Consider the following 20,516-nt stretch of genomic DNA (forward strand, 5'->3'; position numbering starts at 1 on the left):
TACATTATGGAGGTCTTAAAGAGGCCCTTTTTCCGATTGAACCAATTTAACACTGTTTATTACTGTCTTTCACCAACTCCCTTTAACTCTAGGACTGAAGTTTTCACGGTCCTGCGCATGCACGCCATTTACGACACATCCGGTACATTGCGTTACAGAACAGTTGGTTACCTATCGAATACAGCTTTGTGGACCACCTGGGGGTCCGCGGTCGACCGGCCTCAAAATGCATGTATCAATATGCTATGATATCAATATGCTATGATCTTCGAACAGGTAAAGACTAGTGCTTGATAATATGCAGTCCTTTAGTCAAATGTTTCTCTTATTTCAGACTCAGATGAGCCATTATAACTTTTTCAGAAAGTGGTCGTCAACTCAGGCAGAAACCTTGCCCAAATATGGAGTCATATGTCATAGATACGCCATGGAATACTGACATCATTGAACATCCACGCTTCTTGGTGGAGATAATGTGCACCACTGAACACTCCACAACCTCAACCCTGCCATTGATTGGACACTGGCTTTTTTAGCTCATGCTTCAGAAGACATGGCGGCACCCCTGAGCGAAACACAAGTTGTGTCTGCTAAAAAAAACACGGTTAGAAGGCCACAACGTGTCGCCAATCAAATTCCAGAGGAGATCCTGCGAGACCCAGAGTTACAGGACGCCATCCGAGCCTTGCCTGCCAATTATAACTTTGAGATCCACAAGACGGTGTGGCGGCTCAGACAGGGCCAGGCTAAGAGAGTGGCTCTGCAGCTTCCGGAGGGGCTGCAGATGTTTGCGTGTGTCATCGCCGACATCATCGAGACATTCACAGAAGCGGACACCATCATCATGGGTGATGTGACGTATGGCGCCTGTTGTGTGGACGACTTCACTGCCCGCGCCCTGGGAGCCGACTTCATGGTGCACTATGGCCACAGCTGCCTGATCCCCATAGACTCCACGGCAGGCATCAAGATGCTGTACGTGTTTGTGGATATCCAGATGGACAACGCACACTTCCTGGACACAGTCAAGTTCAACTTCCCTTCCAGACGCTCTTTGGCACTTGTCAGCACCATTCAGTTTGTGGCCGCGCTGCAGGCAGTGAGTGCCGTGCTGAAAGCAGAGTATGAGGTGCTGGTGCCCCAATGTCGACCCCTCTCACCAGGAGAGATCCTGGGCTGCACCTCCCCTCGCTTGGAACGCCGCGTCGATGCCATTATTTACCTGGGAGATGGACGGTTTCACCTGGAGTCCATTATGATCGCCAACCCAGACATACCCGCTTACAGATATGACCCATACAGTAAGGTGTTCACCAGGGAGTATTACGATCATGACGCCATGCGGACCTTGAGGTTCCAGGCCATCAACAAGGCACGCTCGGCCAAGAAATGGGGCCTGATCATGGGTACCCTGGGCCGGCAGGGCAGCCCCAAAGTTCTTGAGCACCTAGAGTCCAAGCTCGAGGCATCAGGCAGGTCCTTCACTCGAGTGTTGCTGTCTGAGGTTTTCCCGAGCAAGCTGGACCTGATGCCAGACGTGGAGGCATGGGTTCAGATCGCTTGTCCACGTCTGTCTATTGACTGGGGCACAGCCTTCTCCAAGCCGCTGCTGTCTCCATACGAGGCTGCCGTGGCTCTGCAGCAGGTTGGCTGGCAGGAGGTGTATCCCATGGACTTCTACTCCAATCAAAGCCTTGGGCCATGGACACCTAACCATCCTGATAACCAACCAGTTCGGCCCGCCCGAAGACACACCCAGAAGCCTGGCTCAGAGCTAGCCCCTTCCGGGTACAAGCTTTAGTTTAGAGATACTATTGGTCCGACTGTCATTAGACCAACCTACCTCAAACCCTAACCTAACTCTAACCGCAAGCAGTGCATGTCCGACCGCATATCCGACCGTTGTTTCCGCATGTCGGTCTGTTGTTGTGTCTAATCTGCGTGTGCCACTATGAAGTGTGCACAGAACCAGTTTGCTTCCTGTGGTTGTCAAGGGAAATCAGATAATGTATATTTGTATATTGTATATATTTGCATTTGCACCACCACTGTTTTTGTATAAGGTGCCTTGTTCACACAACTGTCAAGTGTCACGTACAGTATACGTGTACATACCATTACCATATCAAGCATAGAGACAGTGTTGAACTTGTACCACTTATTGTCCTATGTTTTCCTTTTTTGTTGTATGGCCATGCCCAGTGGTTGTATATAGCTCTGCCCAGACCTCTAATTGTTATGAATCACAGTCCACGGAAAAGAATAAGAAATGTATTATAAAGTATTTAAATAAACAATTAAAAACAAGACATTGTTGAATATTTACGTTTAATGATTACCATTTATGTTAGCATCTAGGATAATGTAACATACTGTATGACATATTAACACTTTAGCATCTATAGTAAACACACTTTAATGTTACACAAAAGCATTCCTTCACATCCCTTTGAAATTATAAATATACAAGTGACATTTTTTGAAAATGTGTTCAAAACAGGGATGTCAGTGTGCAACATACACGTTTTATATTGTTAAACTGTGATATTATCAAGCATAATGATCATACTATTCATAGACACACGTAGACACAGACATGTCCTGGGGCTACATTATACACAGCGCTATGTTATCCCCTTTAGCAATGTTTGTCATTGCATCATCTTCTCACAACACCCTCCTGGGTGAAGTGCCCCTATACTACTAACATGTTTCTACAGTGGTTCTAGTCGGTTTAACAATAAGGCTATTATGCACCATATAACATGTTTCTAGTGGTTCTAGTGGTTTAACAATGTCAATAAGTCTTGTAGGATTTGAGGCATTACATTTGATCTAGAGCTCCATATATGGAGCCAGCAGAGACATCCAGTGCTGCATGATTGCGAATGCAGTGAGCACTTATACTAGGAGACCTAGCAGATCATGTCTGTCTGTGCGTGCGTGCGTGTGTCCCCCCTTTGTGCCCATATATGGAGCTGAGTGATTTGTTTGTGATTGATGCAACACACTCCATATTTGGACGTATAGCTGCTTTGGGGACTCCTTATATGGTTATGGCTGAGTCATGGTGACATGAGACTTCAAAAAATAATAACTTAAAAATAAATCTTAAAAGAACCCAAATATGTACGAGCTGCGTTCGCTTCCCGCGTTTGCGCGTCTTACTGGTGCTATATAAAACACTATTTCGTAAGCAGTATCTACTCTACTTTTTGAATATCTGTCTATGCTCGTTTTCAACCTTCAGTTTCCCCCGCCAGCTCTCACCCAGAGAGACTCCAGCACCCTCCAGCTTACAGGGATCTTCAGATCCACTCTTCTTAATCATCAGGTCTGTCATCTCGGTTAGGTTCTTACCAGACACCACTGTGGCGGGTTCTAGACTCGGGACAACCGTTCACTTTAAGGAGAATTTTATATGGACACCACTGTGGCAGGTCCTGATCCTCATCAACAAGTTCCCTTCCCCCGAGAGTATTTACCATGCACGCGGTTAAATGCCCGACAGATGAGCTGGCACTCACCAACTGTGCTGTGGTGAGCGAGAGGGAACTTCAGGCTGGACAACATGTAACTGTGAAGGCCAATTCCGACCACGCCAGGTTTGTGTTTACAGTGAGGAGCCACAACACTGTGGTCCCTGGGACCATCGCCTTCAACCTGTCTCAGAGGAAATGGGCACGTATCTCCGTTGGTCAGGACGTTGAAGTGGCCAACTACAACTTTGACATGTCCACACAGTGCATCGGCACCATGACTATTAAAATCGACTTTGTGCAGAAAGGGAGCACTCACACCTCCCCCTGCGACTCAGACGAGATGGCCACCATGTTCGTCCAGCAGTTCGTCAATCAGGCGTTCTCCGTCACCCAGCAGTTGGTATTTAGTTTCTGCCGCAAGAAGTTTGATCTGGTGATAAAGGGCATTGAAGCCATGGACCCCAGCATCCTGAGGGGTGAACCAGCTTCTGGAAAGAAACAGAAGATTGACATCGGATTGATGGTGGAGAACAGCCAGGTGATATTTGAGAGGGCAGAGAGCTCCTCCCTCACACTAGGTGGCAAAGCAAAGACCATGGAGGCACGGCAAACAATCATCAACCCGGACTGGAACTTTGAGAAGATGGGAATCGGTGGTCTGGACAAAGAGTTCTCTGGTATCTTCCGCCGAGCCTTCGCCTCCCGAGTCTTCCCTCCAGACATTGTGGAGCAGATGGGATGTAAACATGTGAAGGGTATCTTGTTGTTTGGACCTCCAGGCTGTGGAAAGACCCTGATGGCCAGACAGATTGGAACGATGCTCAATGCCCGTGAGCCAAAGATTGTCAACGGCCCAGAGATCCTCAACAAGTACGTGGGAGAGTCTGAAGCCAACATTAGAAAATTGTTTGCAGAGGCCGAAGATGAGCAGAGGAGGCTGGGAGCTAACAGTGGACTCCACATCATCATCTTTGACGAGTTGGACGCCATATGCAAGAAGCGAGGCACAGACGCCAGCGGCACGGGCGTGCATGACGCTGTGGTCAACCAGCTGCTGTCCAAGATCGATGGAGTGGAGCAGCTCAACAACATTCTGGTCATCGGTATGACCAACAGACCTGACCTCATAGACGATGCCCTGATGAGGCCCGGTAGGTTGGAGGTCAAGATGGAGATCGGTCTTCCCGATGAGAAGGGTCGAGTTCAGATCCTGAACATACACACATCCAAGATGAGGGGCTACGGCCTGCTAGCTGCGGACGTCGACGTCAATGAGCTGGCCGCCGAGACCAAGAACTACAGCGGCGCTGAGCTGGAGGGTCTAGTCAGAGCTGCCCAGTCCACCGCCATGAACCGCCACATCAAAGCTACATCTACAGTAGAAGTAGACATGGAGAGGGCAGAGAAGCTGCAGGTCAGCCGTGATGACATCATGGCATCTCTCAACAATGACATCAAACCAGCCTTTGGTACCAACCAGGAGGACTATGCCAGCTACATCATGAATGGGATCATTCACTGGGCCGACCGAGTGTCTGACGTTCTGGATGACGGAGAGCTACTGGTACAACAGACCAAGAACAGTGACCGCACACCTCTGGTTTCTGTACTGCTGGAGGGTCCTCCTCACTGTGGGAAGACAGCCCTGGCAGCCAAAATAGCAGAGCACTCCAAGTTCCCCTTCATCAAATTCTGCACACCAGACAAGATGATCGGATACCCCGAGATGTGCAAGTGCCAGGCAATTAAGAAGGTGTTTGACGACGCTTACAAGTCCCAGCTGAGCTGCGTGGTGGTGGACGATATTGAATGTCTCCTGGACTATGTTCCCATTGGTCCTCGCTTCTCCAACCTGGTCCTCCAGGCTCTGTTGGTGCTGCTGAAGAAAGCCCCGCCCAAGGGCCGCAAGCTGCTTATCATCGGTACCACCAGCAGGAAGGACGTTCTGCGGGAGATGAAGATGCTGGACGTCTTCAGCACCACCATCCACATCCCTAACATCAACACTGTAGAGCAGCTGGTCGACGCCCTGGAGCTGCTGGGGAGCTTCACAGAGAAGGAGAGGGCCCGCATCGCACACCAGATTAAAGGAAAGACCATTTGGATTGGCATTAAGAAACTGATCATGCTCATTGAGAGGTCCTTGCAGATGGACCAGGAGCACAGGGTGTCCAAGTTCCTCACTCTGCTTGGAGACGAAGGGGCGTTGAGCGAAGGCGATCAGATTCTAATTTAAAGATGTGGTGATGTGAAAAATATGTTTTTAAAGTTTTAGCACTTGGAAAAGTGCTATAATAATGCAATTCATTATTAGGTTTGTGGAGCAAACCATAAGCAATTCCCTTTGGATTAATGGTTACGATGTTTGCTTTCCACACGGGAGACCCGTGATCGAATCTTGGGTTTGATGCCAACATCTTTGAATAAAATCCATTTTTGTGCATATCAAAAGTCCCTAAAAGCCCCTAAATCTTAATTACTTCCTGTAAACGCAAATTTACTGTGTGATGACATACACTCTTGTGAATACCTGTATAAATTAATATTGATTTCATTCACCTGTTTGATTCCCATAGCTCACGTTCCTCCAAATACACCTGCCCAGACAGTGTGCTACTCATTTTGAATCAAATCAATCAATCTTAAGACACTAAAATATGCATCTGACAAAATCCAATCCAGCTTTATTTTCAGAGTGTACAAAAACAGCATCGTACGGTTTCCCATCCCCCTGAAGTCATGTCCAAATAAGGTAGTGGTCACCAGGAAGCAACAAGCTAGATCAATTTAGCATACCTATTTACCATAGAGTGCCAGCTGTGAATGGTGACTATGCGTCTGTCCTGTTCACTCTTCTCACCCATGAGGGGAGAAAAGAGACCAGGGTAACATTTGTACTAGTTTAAAACAATTATAGATGAAATGTGGTTCCATATACGAGTAAGACGCGCAAACGCGGGAAGCGAACGCAGCTCGTACATATTTGGGTTTTGGACGTATAGCTGCTTTGGGGACTCCTTATATGGTGCCCCTTTTGTGCCCATATATGGAGCTGAGTGGACCTGGCCCCTTTTGTGCCCATATATGGAGCTGAGTGATTGCTGATGCAACACACTCCATATTTGGATAGCGGGACAGACACACGGACAGACAGACAGACAGACACACACACAGACATGATCTGCTAGGTCTCATAGTAAGTGCTCACTGCATTCGCAACAACATGCTTCACACTGACCATCTCGCTCTCCCTTAGGCAGCGTGAGTAGGAAGGCTACAAACACTAGCCGCACACAGCTGCAGTGAGCAAGATTCCACCATTACAATAGCCTGAAGGGATGGAGCCTTCTGATTGGCTCTGAGGCCGTTTCAGACTGAGGTCAAACTAAAATGACCAAAAAAATTACACTGTGACTTTAAGCTTGTTGGATGTGACCGTCTCTTCAGTGTCAATTCACATATGTATCCGTGAATGTCCGTAAAGACAGCATGTCTCAGCAGCCTCATGTCATCTTAGTCATCATGTTGATCTCAATCAAATTCAACTTATTTGGCATATCAGAACAGCCCAGTTGAAAATGGTACTTTAGGTTTAGCTACTTGCTTTTGGAGTAAAACAAGTAGTGTTTTGAAGTATGGTAATGATTAATTATGCCTCTTATGGCAGTGGTGTCAGATTACATACAGGCATGTATACATAGAGGCATTACATTTAGTCCACCCGACACTGAAACATGTCATCGTTACGTCACCATCGATAACCAATTATACCCTGGCATTGGTACATATATTCATCACGTCAATGCGTGGTAGAGAATAAGCAATACCATTAGCCTACCGGCATATTTATTTGTATCATACAGTGTGGCTGTTGTTTTCATACCAGAGTCCAGTATATTCTGGTGCTCTACGTCCTGTGTGTAAACCTTATACACAGCATACAATACAACACAGTACATAGCATATAGAGTAAGGGCAGTAAACTTAACAGAGCTATTGTTCATTGCATTGCCATTTTGCTTAAATTATTTGTTTAATCGCAATCTTCTGTGTGGCTTCTCATTAAACAAAAGTTGCCGGTTTAGTTTCCTGTGTTTTTTATTTTTATCGTTCTTAATCTTAACCAATCAGAACTAAATATTTCGCTGTGTCAGTCTGTCAGCCAACCAGAAACTGTTTTGAACGTTCGAGGAATTTAATTAGTCGTAGAGCCCACTATATCCGGTCATATGCACGCATATCTTAGTAGTCTCGCGTTACCGGACTGTTGCCTCTGCGATTTCCAAACGCTTCATCATACAGTCTGGGCCAACGGAAGAGCTGTCATGAGTATACTATAAAGCGGAAGTGGAGCCTCCTCGCCACTTCCGTTTCGTCTTTACAGTCGCGCACATTTATCCTAATATAAATAGAAAACGTCTAAGCATTATAGCTTGTTGCTTAGCAGAAAAGGAAATAAATAAATCTAAAGATATTTTAAAATATGTTTTCGTGAACGGAAATGGCAGCTTCCGTTACTCAGCTCATGGGGGCTATAGGTCCAGACTCTATATAGCATTCCGTTACTCAGCTCATGGGGGCTATAGGTCCAGACTCTATATAGCATTCCGTTACTCAGCTCATGGGGGCTATAGGTCCAGACTCTATATAGCATTCTGTTACTCAGCTCATGGGGGCTATAGGTCCAGACTCTATATAGCATTCGGAGATTGTGGAATAGTTGTCTGGCTACGCGAGACTATAACTTAGGGAAATGAACATCCGTTTCCGTATCCGCTCTTTACCGGATTTTCAACCTGCAAAGTGAACTGGTAGTCTGGTAGTTATGCGAGCCGAAGGGAGAGAAACACTTCTCGTCTCTCCAGTCCGTGCGTATGTGGATTAATAACAACGGATCGCATCGCTGACTGACATAAACATACCGTTACAATTCAGAAGCACTTCATTAAGAAAACTCAACTAATACACACCTGTGTGTTAATCTGCCCGATTCTGACGTTAGTATATAATGTATTGATATTTTGATAGCTCCAGTGCTCCCACTTTCACCCCTGCTTATAAGGTGGTAATAACACAATAACACAAACATTTTGTTAACAAGGTAATTGATTAAGTACTGTGTAACTGATTCGGCCCTGTCACACATGCATGCCCACTTTCTGTGCCCATATATGGAGCCGACTGATTTGTTTGTACCTAATGCCATGAAGACACATTGAGGTTAAGACATTCCATATCTGGGCGTCGCTGCATTTGGAGCTCCTTTTATGGTTATGGCTGAGTGATGGGGAGATGATGATGACACTACCAGCCGGCCAGTCCTCCCATTGACCAATTATAATATAGGATAACTGTCTGACTTACATCATTAGGAAAAAAAAGATGTAACAGTGATGTTATATTAGCTTTGAGAACTGTATTGTGAGGAAACAAGTTTCAAGCAGACTCAATAATTCAGTCCTCTATCCATGTACCATGTCTCTGGATTTACTACGACCCATCTCCAACGTGATTCACAGCGCAAATGACAAGAGTCTGATGAGTGATGTGAATGCATCACCGCTCAAGCATTTTGCCGCAGCCAAGGATGAGATCAATGTAATCTTCCAGGAGCTGGCTGCCTTCACAAAGGAGAGCTCTTCTTTTTTAGACACACTTATGAACGATGAGTTAGACCCAGTTGTGACAGAAGCGCAGGTTCGGGAGGCACGTGGCTACCTGTCCAAGGTGACTGGGATCGGAGAGGTTCTGGCCCGCGGACACATGAAGGTTGCCTTCTTTGGAAGGACAAGTAATGGGAAGAGTTCTGTGATCAACGCCATGCTACGTGACAAGGTGCTGCCGACAGGCATTGGCCACACCACCAACTGTTTCCTGCAGGTGGAGGGTACAGATGGAAACAAGGCCTTCCTGCTCACTGAGGGCTCAGAAGAGAGGAAGAACATCAAGACGGTGAACCATTTGGCTCATGCTCTCCACCAGGACGAGGACCTGGATGCGGGCAGCCTGGTGTGTGTCATGTGGCCCAAAGACAAGTGTGCCCTGCTTAGGGACCACCTGGTCCTTGTGGATAGCCCCGGCATTGACGTCGACACTGAGCTGGACACTTGGATTGAAAAGTTCTGCCTGGATGCAGACGTGTTTGTTCTGGTGGCCAACTCTGAGTCGACACTAATGAAGGTGGAGAAGTCGTTTTTTCACAAAGTCAGCAAGCGTCTCTCCAGCCCCAACATCTTCATCCTAAACAATCGCTGGGACGCCTCAGCCTCTGAGCCTGAGCCTGACATGGAGGATGTCCGCAGACAGCACATGGATCGCTGCAGCAGCTTCTTGGTGGATGAGCTGGGTGTGGTGGACAGAGCTCAGGCCAGCGACCGTATCTTCTTTGTCTCCGCCAAGGAGGTCCTACAGGCTAGGGTGCGGAAAGCCCAGGGAATGCCAGAAGAAGCCAGTGCCTTTTCAAAAGGATTCCAGGCCAGAATGTTTGAGTTTGAGAACTTCGAGAGGCGCTTTGAGGAGTGCATCTCGCAATCTGCGGTGAAGACCAAATTTGAGCAGCACACGATGAGGGCCAAACAGATCTCAGAAGCCCTGCACCACATGATGGACGATGTACACAACGCTTCTCAGAAGCAAAGGGTCCACTGCCTAGAGACCTGCGAGGACTGTCGGGATCGCTTAAAGTTTATAGAAAAACAGCTTGACCTGCTGACCATGAACTATAAGATCAAGATCAAGAACATCACTGAAAAGGTGGAGAGTCAGGTGTCCAACAGCATGGCTGAGGAGATAAAGAGGCTATACATGCTTGTAGATGACTTCCATATGGAATTCCACCCCTCGCAGGTGGTGCTCAAGGTCTACAAGAATGAGCTTCACAGGCACATTGAGGAAGGCCTGGGCAGGAACATGTCAGGGAGGTGCTCCACAGCCATCGGTGATGAACTGCAGACCACACAGACGGAGTTGATGGAGAGTTTGAAGCCTCTGCTTCCAGCTCAGGTCAGAGAGCAGATGGACACGCTGGTTCCTCGGAAATGCTTCAGCTTGAATTACGACCTGGCCTGTAACAAGCTGTGCAGCGACTTCCAGGAAGACATAGGCTTCCGTTTCACCCTGGGATGGACCATGCTGGTCAACTGCTTCCTGGGACCCAGGGACGCCCGGCGGGCGCTCATGGGCTGCAATGACCAGGTTCTTCAACCCATGGACCTAACACGGGTGAGCGCCAGCTCCCCTCAGAGCTTGCTAACCATGGTAACTGGCATTGCTTCGCTCAATTCCCATACTTCTATGGGCATCATTGCTGCTGGAGGCATTGTCTGGAAGGCGATGGGCTGGCGACTAATCGCCCTGTCAGTGGGTATGTATGGCGGGGTGTACGTCTATGAGAGGCTAATGTGGACCACGAAAGCCAAGGAGAGGGCTTTCAAGAGGCAGTTTGTGGAGTACGCCAGCGAGAAGCTGCAGCTCGTGGTCAGCTACACCGTCTCCAACTGCAGCCACCAGGTCCAACAGGAGCTTTCGGGCACCTTGGCCCAGCTGTGTCAACAGGTCGATGTGACTCTGCAGAACCTGAAAGACGAGATCAAAGGTGCCGACCGGAAGATTGAACTGATGGACGCGCTGCAGAAAAAAGCGACGGTGCTGAGTAACCAGGCGAGTTCTCTGGAGAGTAGACTCAAATTGTTCACACAGAAGTATCTCCAGCAGGACCGCTAAAAACACTGCTTCACAACGTCAGGTACAAGGTTCAAGTTCAAGGTTTCTTTATCTTGTCTGCCAAGGGAGAAATTTGTCTTGGACCCCAAGGAAACAGATACAATACAATACAATACAATACAATACAATACAATACAATACACAATACAAGACAACAAAGGCACACAGTGACCTGTACAACATTAAAAAACCACCCACCAGCATACCTAGTGCAAAAGAGGAAGAACATCACCTCATAACCTTTGACCCCTACCCTGTCTGCCCTCTGCAAGGACTCTGTTAAGGAGTGTGATTGATAGAGGGACAAAGGAATGCTGGTACCTATTATATTTGCGCGCATGGACCTCGTACCTCCTACCTGATGGCATTAGCCGATACTCGGGGTATAGTACAGGGAGGGGTCAGACACAATTTTCTTAACCTGTCCAATGGTGGCCTGCTCAAAGATGACATGGGGGGTGATCGGAGGTGTAGACATACCCATGATCTTCCCTGCCATTTTGGCTAATCTAAGGATCTCAGATTTGTATTTTACAGTTAGGTTTCCAAACCAACTGGTGAAACCTAACTGTAAAATACAAATCTGAGATCCTTACAAGGCGGTCCAAGCGGGCCCTGGTGGATCTGTAACTCTGAGGATTTTACAGTGTGCTAAGAAAGAAAAACCGGTGCGCTTCCTCTGGAAACTGCAGTTGGTTAAGGCAGTGCTCAGATTTAAATATAACAACTCATAAACCAACAAAGTAGAAAGAGCGGCACTACAAAATAAAAGATGCAAGACTGGCTGAGAAGCAATGTCTCAATAAAATATTTTATTTTGGAGTGCCACTTTTTCCACTATGTTGGTTTATGAGTTAGATTTTACAGTGTGGATTGGGGTCCCGGTATTGACGATATTCAGATTTCAGACCGCTTCCATCTTGCCAGCAAGGTGCTAACTAGGTGCAACTTCCCATAGACAGCCCATTCATCCAAACAGAAAAGTCCTAACTAATAAATGTACATTTTTTGTTTCATAAAAATCCACCAAAGACATGTTATGAGCTACTTCCTGTCAATAAGTTATGTGCAGTTTATTATTTCCAAAGTGTCAGAGTTTGGGAGTGCTCGTTGGATATCACTCAACAGCCCTGTGTACCACCTGTTTTGAATTTGCACATAATGCAGGAGGCAGCAGGAGGTTGCTTTACTAAAAATGAGTGCTTCCAAACTCCAATACTTTGAAAGAAACGACCTGAAAGGAATTTCTCGACAGGAAGTAGCTCATAACAAGTCTACAGTGGATTTTTATGAAACAAACACTTCGCAGATAGAAAGAGGATAATTCAAGCTTTTTGCACAGTTGCAATGTTGGTGAGTTGGTGAGTTGTTTAATACAATCAGATAGTACTTTTCTGTTTGGATGAATGGGCTGTCTATGGGAAGTTGCACCTAGTTAGCACATTGCTGGCACCTTGCTGGCAAGATGGCAGCGGTATTATTGTCAATAGTTGAGCTCAGTGATTCTCAACCGCTTTATTTTCAACGATCCCTCATTTGGATAAGCATGAGGCTGACCCGCATTTGGAATGCCATCTGGGACATCAATCTACACTGTGTTAATTTTACTCTGAGACTGTACAGAACAGATGGTAGGCCTACCGTTTAGTTCCATTTGTACACGGTCAGAGTTACAGGCCACTTTTAGACGGAAACGGTCCGCAGAGAAAACGGCAAAATCCCGTTTTTATTCAGCATTTACACGAGGAAGCTGCACTGTAATGTGCATGCCAGGTCGCTAGGTGGCGGCGACGGACTGCCATATAGACCAGTCACCCATGTACAAGAACCACCGTTCTGTTCGACTTCCTATCACAAGGTTTTTTGTTTACATCATGGTTACATTCACCATCGGCAGAGCCATCTAATAGAAGAAAAAAAACGGGGAAAAAAACACATCAGCCATGAAGGCAATTGATATGTTTACACACAAACGCATACATACAAAGGTTAAATGCACAAACCGATAGATAGATCCGCTCAGCCTGTATCTCTGCCAGAGAATCTATGACGTCATGAATGAGGAACACCATGTATTGGCGTCACAATTACATAATCATCACACTGACGTCCCCAGAATTCTGTCCAATCACTGCCCAGGCACCATCTTGCGAGAGTTCTGGGGTATAAATGCCCGGGTGAGCACTGCTTAAAGGGAGAGCTCCTTTTGAAATGCAACAGCATTTAAGAAGTACTTTAAGTAAGAGAGGAAGTCCAGAGAGTGGATCAGTACCCTGAGGATGGAAAGACCGGAGGAGTTGCAAGTAGAAAAGAGAAGCAAGTACAAAAAGGAGGTTTTGTCAGACCACTTCCTCTACACCGAAGACTCTGATGAAGGAGACATGACCTCAGAGCTTGACGTGGATACTGTGCTGGACGGAAGGCAATGGTGCGAAGACGAGAGTAGAAATATGGACGGAGGTGGCACGGACGGACCGGGACACGAGGAGGAGGACTACCACCATGAAGTGTTGACCACTGAGCAGCTCGTCCAGCACATGGTCGAGTGTATCCAGAAGGTCAACGAGGTCATCCAGAACCCTGTGACAATCACGCGCATTTTTCTCAGTCACTTCAACTGGGATAAAGAGAAGCTGATGGAAAGGTACTTTGATGGAAACCTGGACAAGCTGTTCTCCGAGTGTCATGTGGTCAATCCCAGTAAGAACTCGCAGACCTGTGCGATCAACATGACATCAACTGCACAGGATGTCCCATGTCAGATCTGCTACCTGGACTATCCCAAAACGTACTTTACAGGCCTGGAGTGTGGACACAACTTCTGTATGGGGTGCTGGGGATATTACTTGACCGACAAAATCATGAAAGAAGGAAAGGGACAGACCATTTCTTGCCCTGCTCATCGTTGTGACATATTGGTCGATGACAACACGGTCATGCGTCTCATAACAGAGTCAAATGTGAAGTTGAAGTACCAGTATTTAATCACAAATAGTTTTGTAGAGTGTAACCGACTGTTAAAGTGGTGTCCTGCCCCTGGCTGTCAACACGTCATCAAAGTCCAGTATCCAAATGACAAGTCTGTAAGGTGCAAGTGTGGCCGTGAGTTCTGCTTCAGCTGTGGGGAAAACTGTCACAAGCCTTTGAAGTGTGCTAAGCTGAAGAAATGGGTCAAGAAGTGTAATGATGACAGCGAAACTGCAAACTGGTTTGAAGCAAATACCAAGGACTGTCCAAAATGCCACGTCACCATAGAGAAGAACGGCGGCTGCAATCACATGATTTGTTGGAAGCACAGCTGCAAAGCTGAGTTCTGTTGGATCTGCCTGGGTCCACGGACACACTATGGTACCCATGTCTGCAATACGTATGCTGAAGAAGAAGAGAAAAGACGAGCAGATCAATCCAGGGTAGCCTTGGAGAGGTACCTGTTCTATTTCAACCGCTACATGAACCACATGCAGGGCCTTCGCTTTGAGCACAAACTCTACGATCAGGTCAAGCAGAAGATGGAGGAGGTGACCCAGAACAACATGTCCTGGGTCGAGGTGAAGTTCCTGAAGACGGCCGTAGATTATCTGGGAAAGTGCCGCTCCACACTCATGTACACCTACGCCTTTGCCTTCTACCTCAGGAAGAACAACCAGTCCATTATATTCGAGAACAACCAGGTGGATCTGGAAAACGCCACTGACGTGCTGTCTGGCTACCTGGAGCGGAAAATCTCTGAGGATTCTCTGCAGGACATCAGGCAGAAAGTACAGGATAAGTTCAGATACTGTGAGGGCAGGCGAAGAGCACTGCTACAGCATGTACACGAAGGCTATGAGAATGACCTCTGGGAGTACATAGAGGATTGAGGACATTCCCCCCATGCAACGGATTCTTTAGTAGCTGATGAACGAAAATACATCGCATGGATGCACCTGGGACGTATTCTCACTCTCAGTGATGTATCCTGAGGTCATCAGGTTTCGGGTCTCTCGAACATCATACCCCTCACTCAGGTGACCCAGCCGGGGTGATCAAGTCCCGACTTAACATCCCAGTAGCTACCCTCGATCAGAACCACTAGGACACTCCAGAACTACTCTGCGGGGCCTGGGATGTGGGAATTCTGTCTTGTCACATAGTCTATTCCTATGAGTCACTATAAATAGAATACCTCAGAACTTTTATAGGACAGCACAGACCTCTGTGACCTCTCATCCTGCAAACCTCTCTTCTGCATTGATTTTCTCCGTGATTTCTTTCATCAAATATTATGTAATATACTAGAGCAGTGACCGTTGGGCACTGGCCTACTTGGAAATGCATGCCCCACCACAGTCCCTTTTATGTCCATATATGGAGTTCTTTATCAGGCATGCCCAAATACGGAGTCTATGCCGATGTCAAAACATCATTGTGATGTCAGACCAGGCCAGCTCCATATATGGAGATATAGGGGTGATCAATAGGCTGTCCAGAGCCTCTAGAGCGGTGCCCATTGGGCACTGACCTACTTGGAACGATTTGTTGGAAATACATGCCCCACCCAGTTATTATGTCAGTGTCCCTTTTATGCTCATATGGATTTCTTTGTCAGGCATGCCCAAATATGGAATCTATGCAGATGTCAGAATGATGTCAGAACAGGACAGCTCCAGAGGGCTTTTGTGGCAGTTCTGGACAACCGTGGGTCCGACCGACTCGACACCGGCCACTGCACTCCTTGTGGCGTTGTGGAATGTGTGTGTCGGATTTGAAGTCAGTGGGACGAACGGTTCTCGAGTTACGTGGCGCGCACACACACACACACGCACACACACACACACACACACACACACACACACACACACACAGACTTGGTGCATTTATCTAATTTAACAATTCTTAAGTTGGTCACGTGCCAAAAGCGGTGGACAGAAACTGGTCGACAGAAACTGCTGTTGCCCCACAGGGGCAGAAACAAGGCCTTTTAACCAGGCTACTTGCACACACTACAACTCGCTTACAATTCGCAAACCTGGCAACACTGCTCTGTGTTCTCATAGGCCCACCAGGCCCGCCCCCACACTACTTCTTTCAGTCTCACAATCAGCCATCTTGCTTTTTAGGGCCCTCGCAGGATAACAGAAAGAAGGAAGGGGAGAAATTAGTGCTTATCCCTTCTAAATCCCTGTATTTACAAAATAAAACACTCAGCTAATCCCTTAGTTAAATCAACATTGTTCATTGTCACTACTTGGATTGTGCCGAAATATTTACATTACACGTATAGCTTTTGCTATTTTCGCCTGCCAGCCCACCGCCGACTACACACGCCTGCACACACACACACACACACACACACACACAGGAATGGCTATACGGCGGCGAGACAGCATTGCAGCACGTTATAATTTTCAGTTTCATTAAATAACTGTCTTTCTCAGCGTGCGCACGTGCGCACACAACATTATTCAAGTGAAATGCGTAACGCCAATATTGGGCTCATATAGGCTACCAATACACGACGAAATAACTGACAGGAGTGACGGTGCTGTGAGTAAACTGACAACGCTTTCTGACAGAGAGAGAGAGAGAGAGACAGAAAGACGTGTTAGAGTAACGCGCGCGAGCGAGAGAGAGAGAGAACGTCAGAGAGAGAGAGAGAGAGACTCTGAGAGAGAGAGAGAGAGAGGGGGGGGCGCAGACCTAACGTGAGCTTCTGGCACAGAAACTTGCGTTTTCATGACAGCAGCAGCAGCCTCTGATAGCTACTGTGCTAAAGATGCTAAAGCAACACAAAAAAACATCCACACGCAATTATAGGGGTGGGTCCCGAACCTCGGGACCAATCCGGTACCGAACCGAACATGCTCGAGTACCGGGTACCCATTACAATAATTCAATTTCGGTTCTCTCTATCGGTTCCTGGGTGACACCCTGCACGCACGCACGCACATAAAACAGCTGATTATAATCAGATCATGCTACTTGGAGAGCCAGCAACAGAATGGACCGTGGTAATCGCTTCCTATTGTTGCGTTGTCACACATCTAACCATTATACGTGCGATAACAACAACACGGAACAATAGACTCTAACGATCCTCGGCCATTGAAATGTTAATGCTTAAGACTGGAGCGCAGAGCGCATATGCACGTAGACACATACACATTGAGGAGCTAAAGTAAACGTGACGTTGTTGTGATTAAACATAATGTGCCACGAAAAATAGCTGTCCAAAATAGCTGTCCATAGATGTCCAAACATGATCGCCGTCACAGTCGCGATACTTTTCAGTTGTGTGGTACTTTTGTATTGATTTAACTGTAACAGAAAGTTCTATCCAGACTATCGACAGTCCCATCTCCCAGTCACGGAGCTGGGACTGACAGTACACACATGTAGAGACGAGAGAGCAGCAGCACCAGCTAGCTATAGAAACCAGAGGTGTTGCCAGTATAACTCTATGGCAGAAACAAGCCACCTAGGTCTATACAAAATAAGACAAAAAGAATCAACACTGGTGGTTTCTGGCCAGTGTTGCCAAATAAGCGATTAGTAAGTAATTTAATTTAATTTAATTTATAAGCGATTTGGGGATTATTTTTGTAGATTGAAAAAATATTGGGGGTGCTTTGCTCTTGGCATGAAAATGTTTGAGAACCACTGCTCTAAAACAATATTAGACAAAGTTTGAGCCACAAACACATTGCTCTCTCTCTTCTCCTTTTGTATACATTAAATAGGCCTATTCATGATTCTGCTTATAGAGAAGTAGCCTATGTTAGTTTGTTTTATGGAAACAGTTGTTTGTGTTGAATGTGCTAATTGCACAGAATTATTCAAAAGAGAGAAAATGGGCAAGCCATAAAATAATGCACATTGCACTTTTCATACGTCATGTGGAAAAAAGGTAAATAAAAAAAGTAACATTAATGTTGTCAAACCTGATCTCTACAATACAGCGTTTTCTTTCAGTTCATCATTGAATTTAGAGCAAAAAAGGTTTTGCGATTAATTGCCTGACAGCACTAACATACACATTACCTGACATTGAGCTTTTTTGTTAAACATTTGACCTCTTTTATATCATTTTGGAACCGAAATAGGGAAGCGTTAAGAACCGGAATCGATAAGCAGAACCGGAATCGGTACCGGACTCGAAAAAATCCTAACGATACCCATCCCTACACGCAAACCAAAACAAACCAGGGACCAGGGTTGCCACATATCGTGGATTTGAGAGTGAAACAAGCAACCAGGTCTATAAAAATGTTAATAGGCCAGTTCAAAGTAGGTAAATCAGAAATGTTCCGGAAATTAGTCTTAAAATAATCAATTATAGTGTTGACTGTCAAACTTTGTTGTTGTTGTTTCAGAGCAGTGGAACTCAAACATTTCCATGTCAAGGACTACCAATAGATAAACAAGTCCAAAGTAGCTTATAATGATCAGACTTGGCAACACTGTCTCTAGGTTGAACGTTCTACTTTACAAGCTCACACATATGAAATATGTTTTTTTGAATCTTCAAACTGAGACATATTTTATGATAATACTGTTAGCACAGTCATCATACTCCAAGAGCATACAAATGGAACCAAATGGACCCTGATTTTCCCAGAGAGCAAATGGTATCAAATGGGGGTCTGTGGCCTAATGCATTTCAAACTGGGGGTTCTTGGTATTATATTCTCTGCATATCTTATCAACTTGGGGTGAATATTTCACCACAATACTTTACTGAATATTTCACAAGAATATAACACAAGAGTCAAATGTACGGTCAAATGTAATCACAATATAGGCTACAGATGTAAATATTTATGACACAGTAAAATGTCGAAAATTAGTGCTATCCCCCCCCACACACACACACACACACACACACACGACAGGCAAGGCTGTTGTTCGCATCGTTAGCAGGCAGCAGCTACCTTGGCACTGCTCTCTGTGACTGTAGTTGTTTCACCATGTTTGCGTATTTATGAGAAATAAAAAACACTTTCTGTTATAATACTTTATAACCCATCCGTTACTACATGTGCAGGGCACACTACTGAGTTTAAAAACACAGCTGAAACATGAAGTGGAGTCTGTCACCTCCAGCAATTTCCTTCTTCCCATATTGCGCTGCAATGTAACTAGGATTCGCCGGCCGAAGGCCGGCGAAATTCTAGTAGTTAGATAAGTGAGGGGTGCTCATCATACATCACATTCTGTGCTCAACCAATTAGCTGAGTATATTCTGTGCTCATACACACACAGACACACAAAGCTGTGCATAGGAGGTCCAAAATAGTGTGGTGCAGTATTGTTAGTGGTGCCTAAAGGGGCGGCAAGTCCATTTGCATGTGTATGTTGCCAATCAGCCAAGGCAAGGAGGTTAATCACAGAATATTTTCAACATTGTTTGATTTAATTACTTTTTGGAGATTTTCACATTCTGTGGATTGATAATCTCATAAAGACGTTGGTGACTTCGACAGAGCAGGACCTTATTAACACTTAGTGTGCTGGGGTATTCTGTAAGCTCAGGCTTGGTGATGCTGAGCGATTAACATTGGACGAAGGAACTTTTTCGGGGCCCACAGCTTTCTCTTATAGCGAGAATCACACCGCATACATCAAAAGAAAGCCTAACTTGTCCACTTCAATTTTGCCTGCACTCTGCTCGTTTGAAAAAACAGCAGAGATATGGAAGGTTGAAGTTGACAGACATTGACAGACAGGGGAAGCACCCTATGATCCGAGGTGCGCTGGGGGTCGGGAGAGGGTGGGTGGTTAGGTTTAGGTGTCTGCCCCGGGGGAGGTTAGGGTTAGGGTGAGGGTTTGAGGTAGGTTGTCGATCGGACCAATGGACCGTCGGCATATTGACGCGGACCCGACAGACAGATATAAAATGAACACAAATAATATCATATACATACTACACACTGAATGAAAGCCCTGAATGTCTACTTTTAGGAGGAAAACAAATACACGTTGATCCCATGTACAGTTTGTCAGTAATTGGCTATTGAATGCAGCTTGCGCCCACCAGAGAGAACTTTAGAGAAGGCATGGACCTGAACAACTATTATTCACAAAATAAGGCCTATAGCGACATGTACATACTATATACCGTATGAAACAGAAGACTCTCTGATTTCATAAGAAAAAAACTAATACTGTAATAATAATATAAATCACACCCCTGTGAAGTGAGCAGTGCAACGTGTTCACTGTTGTCCTCCATGTCTCTGCACCGTGGAGTAGGATTGACTTTACGTTGCTGCGAGACCAATTGTGCAAGACCAATTGTGCGAGACCGATTGTGCGAGAAATTTGTGCGAGAAT

The 20,516-nt window shown here is 46.0% G+C and overlaps 4 protein-coding genes across 4 annotated transcripts; all 4 read left to right on the plus strand.

Moving 5' to 3' along the window:
• Positions 1 to 553: 553 nt before the first annotated feature.
• LOC308323348 (2-(3-amino-3-carboxypropyl)histidine synthase subunit 1-like) lies at positions 554 to 1,801 on the plus strand (the record flags this gene model as incomplete). The annotated part of the gene is made up of 1 exon (XM_080775069.1): positions 554 to 1,801. The coding sequence occupies one exon, from the start codon at positions 554 to 556 to the stop codon at positions 1,799 to 1,801; it is 1,248 nt and encodes a 415-aa protein (XP_080631195.1).
• Positions 1,802 to 3,486: 1,685 nt separating this feature from the next.
• LOC308323350 (vesicle-fusing ATPase-like) lies at positions 3,487 to 5,718 on the plus strand (the record flags this gene model as incomplete). Its single annotated transcript, XM_080775079.1, has 1 exon — positions 3,487 to 5,718. One exon carries the CDS (start codon positions 3,487 to 3,489, stop codon positions 5,716 to 5,718), a length of 2,232 nt encoding a protein of 743 aa, XP_080631205.1.
• A 3,239-nt stretch (positions 5,719 to 8,957) lies between these two features.
• On the plus strand, positions 8,958 to 11,204 carry LOC308323351 (mitofusin-2-like; the record flags this gene model as incomplete). Its single annotated transcript, XM_080775080.1, has 1 exon — positions 8,958 to 11,204. The coding sequence occupies one exon, from the start codon at positions 8,958 to 8,960 to the stop codon at positions 11,202 to 11,204; it is 2,247 nt and encodes a 748-aa protein (XP_080631206.1).
• A 2,279-nt stretch (positions 11,205 to 13,483) lies between these two features.
• LOC308323352 (E3 ubiquitin-protein ligase arih1l-like) lies at positions 13,484 to 15,064 on the plus strand (the record flags this gene model as incomplete). Its single annotated transcript, XM_080775081.1, has 1 exon — positions 13,484 to 15,064. One exon carries the CDS (start codon positions 13,484 to 13,486, stop codon positions 15,062 to 15,064), a length of 1,581 nt encoding a protein of 526 aa, XP_080631207.1.
• Positions 15,065 to 20,516: the final 5,452 nt, after the last annotated feature.

This window comes from Protomyctophum bolini (assembly GCF_963924005.1).
Source record: "Protomyctophum bolini genome assembly, chromosome: 11".
Classification (NCBI taxonomy): domain Eukaryota; kingdom Metazoa; phylum Chordata; class Actinopteri; order Myctophiformes; family Myctophidae; genus Protomyctophum; species Protomyctophum bolini.